Here is a 13806-nt window from a genome sequence, read left to right as displayed (position 1 = left end):
CCAAGTGACATTAAAGTATCAGTGATTTGGTCAAACCAGTAACCATTAGAGAACTACAAACATACAGTTAATTTAAAGCTCAATTAAAGAAATGGTTAGTTAGTACCCAACTCTGTCAGCACTAGAATGTAACCGCTTCTCTGTCCGAGTTGAACTTTCCCTCGTCTGTCTGTCTTGAAATTGCCGGTCGGTCATCTACCTGCATGCTTGTCTTTTATTGTTGTTTAGCTGTGTCTGACTGATTTATGTATTTCACATACTCTGCACGCTTTTATGTTTTGTGCCTCTGACATGGATGTTTTTTAGTGTCTAAAAACTGCAGCATATTCTCTTTAGTGCATGTTTCTATTTAACATACAGGTGCATCTCAATGAATTAGAATATCATCGAAAAGTTCATTTATTTCAGTAATTCAATTCAAAAAGTGAAACTCATATATTATATAGATTCATTACACACAAGGTGATATATTTCATGCGTTTATTTCTTTTCATTTTGATGATTATGGCGTACAGCTAATGAAAACCCCAAATTCAGTATCTCACAAAATTAGAATATTACATAAGACCAATTAAAAAAAGGATTTTTAATACAGAAATGTTGGTCTACTGAAAAGTATGTCCATGTACATTATACAGTATGCACTCAACACTTGGTCGGGGCTCCTTTTACATGAATTACTGCATCAATGCGCCGTGGCACGGTGGCGATGAGCCTGTGGCCCTGCTGAGGTGTTATGGAAGCCCAGGTTGCTTTGATTTCCATAAAGTTCCTCTTAACTTTCCCCTTACTACAGCTGTCTGATCCCATAAAACCGGGATACGCCGTGTAGCAAACCACGCCACCCTGGCCGCCTAGCCCCGCCCATTCCGTTACCACCACAGCCCCTAGCTAAACGGCTAGCCGTTAGCTGCCACTGTTGTTAACGTCGACCCAGAACCTTCCAGTTCTCTCGCAGTAAACAAAGCTGTCCGCACCACGGTAAGAGCTGCAGGGACAGCACGTGTCTGCAGGATGTGCTCCGTCCTCGGGTGTGACTCGGGGCGTCGCGGCGCGCAGCGCTTCAAGTTACCGCAGGACCCGGAGAGGAGGCTGGAGTGGGTTCAGTTCATTTTAGAAGTCAACGGGCAACGACTTAAAGAATCGTCCTGGACCGACATCACCGTTTGCAATGAGCACTTTACCGATGACTGTTTTGAACACGTGACCCCGGTGACTGGCGTGCTGTGGGTCCGGCTGAAGCCGGACGCTGTCCCGTCGGTGTGTGTCAAGTCAGAGCCCGGCGAACATCTGGAGAGCCCGCAGTCCGTGGTGAGTCTGCGTGGACAGATGTGTGGCATCTGTTACTTGTCCCCGTCCATGTCCAACAAATCCAGCTGACTGGTTTATTCTCCCTTTGACCCAATATCATGTTGTCATTTACAAACGCTGCTTTCAGTGGCTCTACATCTTAGTCAATAAGTGTATAATAAGGGATCAATCATCGTGGCAACAGGTCAGTGCCAGAGCCACTATTACATGTACACAAACATCACTTTTTTTAATTAATAAAGTGTTTCTTAATTCAAGGAATGATACTCTAATCTAATCAGCCTGTACAAAGGAGTTTGGTTTGCTTGTTTGCACTACAGGTGATTTCATACTTCTTTATTACATATAATTAACACAATTTTGTGTGAGACTCATATTTGAGACGCATTAGGAGTTATAACTAGTAACTTTGCCCTTTGTTCATTCACATATGTATGACTGTAAACTGTACGAATCAACATCCTTCATTAAATACATATTTACTGTCCACCTTCTGTCACACAACATGAAGCCTGTATTCACTAAATCACAGCCATATATTTTAATATTCACAAGTGTTACTCCACGTCTTGTGTGTATTGTGCAGCTTGATTTGAATGCTGCTTGTTTTGACAGGAGCTTTAAGGAATTCTTAACTTCACCCCCAAAATAACAATTTGTATATCAATCACCACACTTTTGAAGAAAACTGCACTACTCGTCAGAGCGACACCAGATAAGGAGGGCGCCTGTTGCAAACACAAACCTGTTTCTGCAGATGTGTTTTAAAATAGTGACGTTTGAGTGAGAATGCGTTGGGTTTGGGAAGAAGTGAGCACACTACTGGATAAAAGAGACTTGGATTATACTGCACGAGTTGCGTGAGAGTTCGTAGAAAGATGTTTAGATATAGTTTTGCTGTTTGTTGAAATCGCCTCCGTTTACTTCAATTAATCAAGACTGTTCTCTGTCTTTGGATTCTTCCTCCATTCACCATGCAGTCGTTAAATATGCACATTTAACGACTGTTATATTATTGTCATTTATTTTAAGTCAAAACATATGTATGGTACTCTAAGGTGCTCAGAAACACCGTTTTAGTGGGCTAGTGTAGTGCCCGTTCAGAACATGCTAGTTTGGAAGAGGCCAAATGCTTGGCGAGTGGTTCTGCTGCTTCCTCAGAGATTTACCTGCCATGACATAGTTGTGTAAGATACCCAAGTATAGCAGCTCCTTGCGGTCAGTCACACGGTCGAAATGCATTCTGGTTCACGGGGAAAAAACGCCAGTGTCAGCTTAACAGTTAGGCAAGGTAGTTAGAGAAAGGGGGACAAGTCAAGCTAGTCGGTGACTGCATGGGGCATCAAATCACTGAAGGTGTGGCTGCTCACGTTTAGTAACACTGGTGACATCATCCAGCTGCAAAAGTGAACAGCAGTCAAAAAGGCTCGCTGCAGACGCCGTGCTCGACTCAGTCTTCAGAGCCCCGAAGCCGCTGCTCGCTTGTTTCTTCTAAGTTTCTTCATTTATTTAGTCACACGTCGTGTGCCCAAATTGTACCAAATTCAACACGGCATGTCCTTGGGTTCCCAGCAATACACCTAACAAGGGTGAGGTAGATCGGATCAACGATTCCCGAGATATGTGAAGGACACAGACAGACAGAGATTCCTTGTTTTATAGCTTTTGTTTAACTACAAGCTTCTACTTTTGTCGTGTGTGTAGGAGCCTGTGGAAACCACAGAAGCTGCTTCTCAGTGTGATGACCTCAATAGTCCAACTTCCTCTGAAAATTCAAGACATACTTTAAGAGGTAAGAACCTCAACGTATTGCATATATATATATGTATATAAATCTGAAGAGGGTAAACTTTCTTTCTATTTACATTTATAGGTTTAAATGCTTCAGATGCTGTCATGTTTGGATCTGACCAGGTGCAACAAAACACCATGCATATTGATTTGAACAAGGAGAAGTGAGTTACACTTTTACAGTTGTGCTTATTATTCTGGACAGTTGACATTAGGTTGGCTTTTGAAATCTTAATTTTAACTGATTTTCCAGAGCTGCACTTCTACAGATCAAAGGAAAGCATGTTGTGAATGAAAGCTGCCTCTTCCAGTTGTTCCGCCGCACGTGTCCGTCCTGTGGGTGTAAACTGCAGATGGAGAAGGTCACCTGTGGGTTGCTCATGATCTTGAACCAGCAGTGTCTTCAGTGTGACTACAGAAACCAGTGGAAGAGCCAAGTCGATGCCAGCGTCCCAACAGCTGAGGATCAACACCTGACAGAAGTAGAAGAAGTAACTCCAGAGAGCCAACAGGTAGGACTCTAATAGTCAGACGTGCTACAACGTATTCAGACATTCTGACTGTAGTATCATCAGAACCTTCTCATCCTCAAAGGACAAGGACATTATTTTGCGTTTCGTTTGCATCCTCTGATCAAAGAGAGAGACTGAGTTATATCATGATATAGTGTTACGTAGACTGCCGCTATGCTTTGGTTATCAGTTATTATCATTAGAACACTAACTGTGAACATTATTAAAGAATAGGTTTTAGAACCACTGATCTACGTTGATGAATAGCACTACAGGTAAGAGGAAAAATCTGTATTTTTGATTTTGTACTGACAGGTGCTTGACGGCACATTTACTCACCGTTGCAGTGCTGTTGTGGTCACACACACAGTATGATGAGAACGTATTGAGAGGCTGTGTCATCCCACTGCACACATCTACAGGCTAATGTAACCGTCCACCATGCAGTTATTAAGCACACACTTTGAGTGCATGTGAGAGGAGCGGAGTGGTGAGGATTTTCCCTCCGCTCGATATCGCTTTGCGCTAAACTCCGATTTCACCGCGCTCCACTCAAATTCGCTCCCCGCTCGCTCCAGAAGAAGAAACAAGCTGCGTTGTTTTTTTTACTTCGGCTGTAGCTTCAAATGTCTGTTGTAGCATTTTATGACATCACCCTAAAATAAATACTCAGTTTGAATATAGTGATTAAATGAGCCAGTCTTTTTATTTTATTAACTCGACTTTCTTTAACGATGAGGCCGCGTCACTTTCCTTTGATTGCCGCTAGACCGCCCTGTAAATACAGGTGTGTCCTTTGTGTGAAGTAAGTGGGAGAGACAACTCTTTTTTTTTTTTTTGACCGCATTGTAAATGTATTCTTTCTGTAAGATGCTTTGAAACACATTTTTAGCGTGTCGCATGTAGCCTTTGTTTAAGTACAAGAGGTACAAGCTTCTACTGTTGTCATTCGTGTAGGAGCCTCTGGAAACCACTGATTCTGCTCATCAGTGTGATGACCTCAATAGTCCAACGTCCTCTGAAAAATCAGATATACATACTTTGACAGGTAAGAACCTCTACAAATTGCACACACATATAAATAAATATATATATATATATATATATATACACATGAAGAGGGTAAACTTTCTCTACACCGTCACATTTGTAGGTCCACAAGCAAGTCCCGTGTCAAGTGTTGTCTCTGTACCAAATTCACCTGATGCTTCAGATGCTGTCATGTTTGGATCTGACCAGGTGCAACAAAACACCATGCATATTGATTTGAACAAGGAGAAGTGAGTCACACTTTTACAGTTGTGCTTATTATTCTGGACAGTTGACATTAGGTTGGCTTTTGAAATCTTCGTTTTAACTGATTTTCCAGAGCTGCACTTCTACAGATCAAAGGAAAGCATGTTGTGAATGAAAGCTGCCTCTTCCAGTTGTTCCGCCGCACGTGTCCGTCCTGTGGGTGTAAACTGCAGATGGAGAAGGTCACCTGTGGGTTGCTCATGATCTTGAACCAGCAGTGTCTTCAGTGTGACTACAGACACCAGTGGAAAAGCCAAGTCGATGCCAGCGTCCCAACAGCTGAGGATCAGCACCTGACAGAAGTAGAAGAAGTAACTCCAGAGAGCCAACAGGTAGGACTCTAATAGTCAGACGTGCTACAACGTATTCAGACATTCTGACTGTAGTATCATCAGAACCTTCTCATCCTCAAAGGACAAGGACATTATTTTGGGTTACGTTTTGCATCCTAAAATGAAAAGAGAAAGGCTGAGCTGTATTATGATGTAGTATTATCTAATAGTTAGAAAACTGCCTGGACTTTTTGCAGATGGGGTCTTATTTTTGTTAATCTGGCTACAACAATGTGTGCTGTGTAGACTTCTAAAAGCTTTACCCAAGTTGTTTTATTAATATTGTTCACAGGAAGTGTCGACAGGTGACAACCCCAGCAGCTCGGCGTTCTCTGAGATTGTTACTTTCAGCGATGAAGAAAGCGATCCGTCGGATGAAGGAGAGGAAGGCGATGACGGCGCGGTGAGCTCGGATGGGGAATGGAATCCAACAGAGGATTTCTTGCTGGCCGAAGAGCTCACGAAGGAGTCTGACGAGGAAACGGAAGACGAAGGCGAAGAGGAGGACGATTTTGATTCCCCGGGCGGCCTCAAAATTAACGAGCTGTGCACCGAGTGCGGAAGCTTTTTCACCATTCTGAAGCGGCACACGTGCGAGCACAAAATAAAGCCCTTCTCCTGCAACATATGCGGCAAAAGATGCGTCACGGAGACGTCTCTGAAAAATCACAGCAGGATCCACGATGAAACCTACGACCACCCTTGTAAGTACTGTTATGTCACCTTCAAAACCAGGGTGGACAAACTCAAACATGAGCAGACCCATCAGGATAACAGAGATCCGTATAAATGTCCCGACTGTCCGGAGACGTTCACCACCAATAAGAAACGCAGGATCCACCTGGCAAATCACAGAACCCCGAAGGAGTACAAATGCGGGGTTTGTGGGATTGAATTTAAAGACGTGCATCATCTTCGGAGGCACTCTGTCGTGCACACGGGTTTGAAACCGTACCAGTGTTCAGTGTGCCAACGCGGCTTCAACCAGACCAGCCACCTGAAATCCCACATGCGCCTGCACACGGGGGAGAGACCTTATAAGTGTCCGTATTGTGACAAAAGCTACAATCACAACGTGAGCCTGAAGAGTCACGTCCAGCGTTGCCACTCGTCGGGCTCCGGACGTAAGCGGAGGAAGGGTGAGATGGAGGAAAGGGCGAGCGACGCTGAGGACAGCGGGAATAAGAAAGGCACAGACTGTGAGCGTGACTGTGCAGAAGAAGGTCGAGACGCGGAAGAGGAGGCGCAGAAGGAGAGAACAGATGTGCGGAAAAGTAGAAAGAGGAACACGGGTAGGCCGAGAGGAAGGCCGAAGAGGAACGCAGCAGTCAGCTTGGCTCCGGCTGGGCCCAAAAAAGGCAAGCGTTCAAACGCTAAGACTGCAAAATCAAAGGCGCGGAAAACCGGTTCCAGCGATGAGGAAAGTGAGGACGAGCAATCAGAGAGCGACACGTCCTTTGAATCAGCAGAAGAAGAAGAGGAGGAGGAAGAAGAAGAGGAGAAGGAGACGGTGAGGAAGAGCACAGCGAGATCAAGAGGAAGACCAAAAGATGACAGTGACACTGACTTTGACCCAGAAGAAGAAGAAGCAAAGAAAAAGAGGGACAGCAGCGCTAAGAGCTCAGTGAAACGTAGGGGAAGGCCAGCGAAGACTCGAGTGGTCTGAGCAAATCATGGATTGATATTGATTTTGAGTGTGTGTATATATATATATATATATATATATATATATATATATATATATATTAAAACAATTTGGAATATGAGAAACAAAACATCCACACAGGCAAGCGTCTTTCTGAATGAAATGATCTTTTACTGCGCAGTAACGGAGGCTCATGAGTCATTCATTATTGAGTATTGGGTGCGTTGTCAGGAAGCGAGTAAGAATAATGGGAGTGTTGAGCTATAAAAGGCATGTTTATGCTGAAGTCGGGGCACTGTGGCACAGCCGGTTTCTATCTCTTTTTATTCACTATAAAGCAGAATAATGATGTAACTTCAGAGAATTGTCAGTCTGGAGGGAAATATTCAGATGCAATGAATGGATGTTCCTCTAATAGACTCATTCAATGATAATGTTCTTTTACACAAAGCCTTCATGTGTATATATAGAAACGTATAACACTTTGGATTGTAAGTTATAGAGTGTTGAAATGTTGATTCTCCTCTTAAGTTTCAATAATTATCAGTTTGACCTCAGAATTGTTCGAGAACAATTACCATACAAATGGATTTTGTATTGTTCATCCCAATAGCTACAAATTGATATTGATATATAAAAAACGCTACGAAGATCAGCTTGCTGAGGCTTGAAACTAATTTGAGATACAGTAGCTGATTCAGCACAGTGAAGAGAAGGTAGTTATGGTTCGATAACACCTTTATTAAGATGGACTGTTTTCAAACTCGTCCTCTTGGCTCGTTCAAGGACCTCAGAGTGTTCCTGAATGCACCACCGAGGCGAGCTTTGCAAATTGTCCCTGCTTGCAACTGTTCGACCAAAAGCTAATTTAAATGTTGCATTTCTGCAATTTGTAGCAAACGGTGTAAACATGCAAAATACCCAGTATGAGCCTTTTTAATGGCTTGCTGAATTTTCCAAAAAAAATGAAAAAATAAAGGTGTCTTACTGCCTTTTTGAGTGTGTCATTTTACCTCGTCCATTAGCTTAACGAGTGTGGTAAAGAAGGAGTAGGTTATTCACATTTCTACTCAGACAAAGTGGTCTCTGTTCCTCTACAGGGGAGCTGCTGTGGGTTTAGTATTTTGCCAAAAGAGAAACAACAATTCAACAGTTGACTTTTCCCCCTTACCTTCCATCTCTTGAATTTAAATGTACGGGTGTATCTGGTTTCTGAACTCCCACTTTGATCAGAAGCCCTGAATAAATCCCCCCCCTGCCTACATGTTTATCCTCTCCCTCTCTGTGGTGAGCCAGTGCTTAAGCTATAGCTTCAAGGCCCATCAGGCTTTCTGGAGTGTTGGTGAAACTTCTTCAGCTGTGCTCTCTCCGGGAGAGACTCAAGGCTGCATAATGGATTAGACCTGCCGACGGTTTGCGCGTCCAAATGAGGACTGATGTTTGGAGAACTGAAATGAAAGGGATATCTAGTTTTAATGAGCTACACACCTTGGTTTACTTTTAGGTTGTACTGATGCATTTCAGAGCAAAAAAATGAGGATTTGAGCGCAAGAGGTAGATCACTTTTTAAAAGCCTCTAAGAAGTTGTGTGAATCAGATACTTGATGTACTTTATTTAAAGCTCAGTGCGAATACACAACAAGCCCTTAATGGTATAAAACTACTGTTCAGCTTGTCAAAAGACTAAATACAAAGCGAAAATTATTTTATCTGATCACATTTTTCCATCTCAGAGGTTTAAAACACAGAGATTGCTTGTAACTGATAAAAGCAGTAATTGGTTCAGTGTGCATAGATTTATTTTTTTTTTTTAAGACAGCACAGTTTAATAAAAGAAAGACGCCAGCAGGCCTCTGACATCATCACATAAACAAACATGGCTTATCTAGGTGGTTGCATACATTTTTAGATTTATACGGTATTCAGGAATCTTTATTAATAACATTCAATCAAAGGTCCTTTGCGACAGCATCATTTATACATATAATATATATATATATATATATATATATATATATATATATATATATATATACGTATACAAACAGACTGTCAGTCCAGGGTGATAGTGTCTCCTGCTGGTTACAGGGTCACCACTAGATGTCCTGCTTGTGCCGCACATACTGACTCATTCTGCAAAACAATAAGTGAGACCACGGCCATCTCTCCAACATGTTATTTCTGCTGCAGTGTCTGAACCGGCCTGTTGAACAAGTCAGGGATGTGCTTTCTCTTTCTCTCTAGTCTCCCTTTTTCCACATCTTTGCCAATTTCTCTCCCTCTCTCTCTCTCTCTCTCTTTCTCTCTCTCCCTCTCAGTCCTCTTGCCTGGGGACCAGTGTATTCTCCCGGGAGAAAAGCAGGTTTTTAGTGCAGCATCTCTCCCTCTCCATTTATACTCCGTGGGCGACCTGGTCTTGCAGGTATCCTAAAGCAACCCACAAAGAGTATGTGTTAAATAAGAGCTAAGGCGTCAGAGCCAGCTGCTGAGGCTTGCAAAATCCATGTCGTTCACTAACGTCACAAAGGCAGCCATTTCTTCTACTTCTTTCTCTTTGTTTTTTATTAGGTCATGGCTGTATACAGATTGTTTCCCTCCTCTTTCCACTGGCATAACTCTCCCTCTGTGCCTCTGATGATTTGAAGCTGGTCTTTTTTAGATGTCAGTTAGATAATCTGAGCTGCTAGCTGTTGACAGAAGATTAGAGTGATGCTTTTAAGAAGACTTGAGTTGTTAGAGTGCATCATGGAGGAAAATAGCTGTTGTGGCGGCATCAGTGTGAAGATAATATTCATTTGGCACCATAAAATTGCCTCAGTGAGATACAGCGTAGATTGCCCCGTGTTCATTTCTCCCACAGTGTGAGTCAGAGAGACGGGGAACGTCAGTAGAAAGAAGAACGGTAAAATAACGTGAGAAAGTAAGGAGTATATCCACAAGCAGCTAGAGCCACTATAACTTCTTTTGTGGTGTCTGTATTTGCTTAAGAAATCACATTTTGAAAATAGGTTTCCCACACGGGAGCTCAAATGCCCGCCGAATGTCAGAAGCCCAACAGATAGGAATCCACCGGGGCCAAAATGACATTTTCTCACAACACTGCTTGGTTGTTTGTTGAAATTCACTCGGCCTTTGTACTGTTGTCCTTTTCTGTCTTCTGCTCTCTGTATTTTAATATCCACGATTCGTTTTCAGGAGTCTCTGTGTTTGGTTTGGTCATAAATGTTTTGACTCCTTCAAAACTGATCTACAATAAAGTGGAATATTTTCTTCATTCCTTTTGGGCTTTTTCTGAAGTGACACCCTACTTAAATGTACTGATGTATATGCTGATTTGCTTTCTTGATGAGAAGATTAATATCTGTACATTAAATACGAAAGTACAGCCAGCCGCAGGTTAGCGTAGCTTAGCATCTAGACTTGAAACAGGGGGAAACAGCTAGCATGGCTCTGTCCAAAGGTGAGAAAATCCTCCCAACCAGCACCTCTGAAGGCTCAAGTTATATGTTTAATATCTTTGCAAAAACCTGTATAGAAAAGCAACAGCACATTATTTTATATTCTTAAACAGTTCAGTTGGATAACCCTCGCATTAAAGGAATAGTTTGATAAAACAGAGGTGCTCCGTAGGCATACTGTATTTTGTAACCTTTGGACGGAGCCATGCTTGCTGTTTCCCCCTGTTTCCAGTCTTTATGCTAAGCTAAGCTAACCAGCTGCTGGCTGTTGCTTCGTATTTCTCGTACATGAGAGCGGTGTATCTCTCGGCGAGAATGCAAATAAATACATTTCACAAAATGTCAAACTATTCCTTTAATGAGAGGATTATCCACCTGCCACTGTAAAAAGTTTTTGCAAAGCTGTTCCTCTGTAAACCTCTCCTCCCTCTGTAAAGTTCCACTGCTGTAGTTATTGTCATTCATTGATTTAGAATGGCATCTTTTCCCACCACAAGACAGAATGCTGTCATAGAGCATTTATCAATCACGCAGCATTTGTATTCTGTTATTTATCCTAAACCACCTCATCTTCCAGCCCCTATCTGTGCAGAATTACCTCTGTCAACTGTGCAATCACTTGTCTCCTGCTATCCAGTCTGGTTGAATGGCAAGTATTAGTTTGCTCTCTCTCTCTGTCACAGTGCGGCATTGTCAATCGAAAACAGCAGGGACTGAGCAGTGTGTCAAGGATGTCTGCGAGTTTTCTCCCAGAGTTGGGAGATGTGTTAGATCTTTGTCAGAGCAGAGCGTATATTTGATGGGAGAGAGGCTGAGAAATCCATACTGTTGTCAGTTCTGAATATAAATCCACATGTGAAAGCAACACCGGCGCGTCTGTGAGAGCGTCTGATCGTCTACAGCTGAGATGCATATATGTAAATGTTTATTCAGCTCCCTCGCCATTCAATGAAGTTCCACTTAGAGCACATTGAATAACCACTAGCTGTGTCGCAAGAGGAATTGACAGCCTGCAACAGTCGTCAGCTCTTGTTGTTGTTTAGTGCTAATTTCATGGGTTATCTAATCCATTCACTTCACAGGAAATTTAAGATTTGTAACTGCAACTGGGAGATTTAATCAGACACGTGCTGTTTTAACTTTTACGCTGCATCTTTTGAAGTTCACACGGACGGCCGAGCAGTCGATTTTCTCAGTCGACTATAGTTTCCGGTGTAAAAGGAATTATACCTGACAGATAATATCAACATACAGGATCTCCAGCATATTGCAATCGTTCGGCATTCTGTTGCTGTCCTCAGCAGGGATACAACCCTCAGACACTAGCAGATAAAGAAATCCAGCAATGGAAATATTCATAATGTGAAAACTCTGAGTTTGCACTCAGTGGCTCGCATACTAATGCACTCTGACTGCAAGTGAAGCAGAGAAAGAGAAAGAAGTAATTTGAGTTATAACTCATGTATAATGACGGCCAAACTGATGAGATATCTGTCGTTTAAACCACATTTTCCTTGTCATATTAATGTTATTAAGTGTGTCAGATTGTTAAAAGATTTGCTGTTACTTGCGCATGTTCATTCATAATTTTACTGATTCCCCCCCCCCCCCCCCTTTTTTTTGTTTGCACAGTTTGTAGTGCTACAAAATGTGACAAGTTGGGAGCTAAACACTGTATTCCCACCGGAGGGAGACTTGCCTCGATGGGAAGATAGACAGATAAAGAGAGATAGAGACAGAGTTGTTGATATTTGCAAGACCTGACATCTGCTTCCTGTTCCCCTCCCATTCCCGAGTCAAAATTGTAATCAACCCCTTAAATGTTAATCGCTACTCACAAGTACACGCGTGCAGAAAGGCAGTCTGTGCAAAATCAGAGGTGACAGAAACCCCCAAGTGGCTGTGACACTGCTGGCCTGAGACAGAGACAGTTATCTCTACAAGGCTACTGTGTTCCTCCAAATCTGCACAGGCGTGTTACATTTCCACACAACCGCCTCGCAGCAGATTAATACGTCCCTCCAGGAGCAATTTACATCACAGACATACTGTCACTCCTCTGTGTGCAATTGTGGTTGAAACTGCGTACTGTCACTTGTTCATTTGTGTGTTTCAGCCATGGAAGCGACATGACTCGAGGATGGTAAGTCTCTCGGTCCACCACTTTGGTCCAGGCTGAAATATAAACAGCTATTGAATGGATCGCCGTTAAATTTGTTTCAGACACTCAAGTTCCCTGGAGGATGAATCTGACTGACTTTGGTGATCTCCTGACTTTAATCTACCACAATTATCAGGTCGAAATGATCCTATATTTCAGTTTATGAATACGTTTCTGCAAAACCTTATGACATCCCATCAGCCTCAGCTGGACTTTGTGTTTAGTGCTAATTAGCAAATGCTAGCATGCTATCATGCTAAATTAATAAGGTGAACATTGTAAACATCATACCTGCTGTCAACATCGGCATCTTATCGAGTGCTCAATGCTGCAGGGAGGACATTATTCTGTCGGCCAACCCCGAAGGTTAGCACCGCACTGGTTTCCCTTTGATTATGATATGTGCAGGTGTTGTTCAGCAAGATAATCTTTACAATTGAACACCAATTTTATGATTTTTACATCATAGGGAAAAATGCTAACTAATTTCCTGTTTTTAGGATTCATTCCTGCAGCACTCCACTGTCAATAAGCGCATGTTAGCATGCTGACATCAGCATGTAGGTTAAGGCATCACTTTGTCTTATTACAGCCTCACAGAGCTGGTAACATGGTTTTATTTCTCTAGGGGAGGCGGAGTGATTTTAACATTACCTACTCTTTGTCTATTTTTTTACCCCCACCTCAGTAATAATTACAGCCACAATAACCTACTGTTTCAAACTTGCTGGTCCTCCTGTGATTTAAATCACATCCTTGACAGTCAAAAATGTATTTTTCTATCCGATTGATGGAAACGTTTTTCTATGTTGGTTGAAATGCTCTTCAGAGGAGCTCAACCCATGCCCTCCTAGTCAGCTACAGTTTCTTGGCACGCTGCACTGCACTACTGGGGCCACTGCATTCACTCGTTTCCATTGACCTCAAATGATCAAAACAGGCAGGCAACACAACAATCTGCTGGCCACAGAAGTGGTGTCATGTTTTTTTTTTTGTAGCCTTGGCTATACTCTATATCTTTGTCAACCCCCTTTGCCCTCTCTATCTTCCTGAATTCCCTTTTGCTGACATGTATCTATGCCACATTACAAAATACAACTTGAGTGGTGCTTTGATCAACTTTACAGCACTGAAACTGTACAGGCCGGTATTAGTCTTAGATACTGTCTTTCGTTCTTTCCTTGTTCTTTGTATCATGGTCCGTATCCCCTTTGATCTCACCTTTGCCTGCTTTCTACACATTTCCAGTTTCCCCTTTGCAACATATTCTGACCAATTATCTCTCTCTGGATATAACTCT

The 13806-nt window shown here is 42.5% G+C and overlaps 1 protein-coding gene across 2 annotated transcripts; it reads left to right on the top strand.

The window, feature by feature from the left end:
• Positions 1 to 720: 720 nt before the first annotated feature.
• LOC142956841 (uncharacterized) lies at positions 721 to 8132 on the top strand. 2 transcript variants are annotated; one of them, XM_076098598.1, is made up of 8 exons: positions 721 to 1311; positions 3016 to 3103; positions 3185 to 3266; positions 3356 to 3614; positions 4572 to 4662; positions 4768 to 4894; positions 4984 to 5242; positions 5535 to 8132. In XM_076098598.1, exons 1-8 carry the CDS (start codon positions 1015 to 1017, stop codon positions 6906 to 6908), a joined length of 2577 nt encoding a protein of 858 aa, XP_075954713.1. In that variant the 5' UTR covers positions 721 to 1014; the 3' UTR covers positions 6909 to 8132. The 2 variants fall into 2 exon arrangements, with proteins under 2 accessions (XP_075954713.1, XP_075954714.1); XM_076098599.1 differs by lacking the exon at positions 721 to 1311 and having other exon boundaries at positions 3047 to 3103; positions 3414 to 3614; positions 4572 to 4894.
• The last annotated feature ends 5674 nt before the right edge of the window (positions 8133 to 13806 follow it).

The sequence above is a fragment of the Anarhichas minor genome, unplaced genomic scaffold (assembly GCF_050575085.1).
Source record: "Anarhichas minor isolate MPS153535 unplaced genomic scaffold, ASM5057508v1 ptg000024l, whole genome shotgun sequence".
Taxonomy (NCBI): domain Eukaryota; kingdom Metazoa; phylum Chordata; class Actinopteri; order Perciformes; family Anarhichadidae; genus Anarhichas; species Anarhichas minor.
This window is presented reverse-complemented; position numbering and strand designations above follow the sequence as displayed.

Coding starts and splice junctions, on each gene's coding strand:
- LOC142956841 (XM_076098598.1), top strand. CDS start 1,015: ATGTGCTCCGTCCTCGGGTGTGACTCGGGGCGTCGCGGCGCGCAGCGC. Junction 1,312..3,015: donor TGGAGAGCCCGCAGTCCGTG/GTGAGTCTGCGT, acceptor TCGTGTGTGTAG/GAGCCTGTGGAAACCACAGA. Junction 4,895..4,983: donor ATTGATTTGAACAAGGAGAA/GTGAGTCACACT, acceptor CTGATTTTCCAG/AGCTGCACTTCTACAGATCA.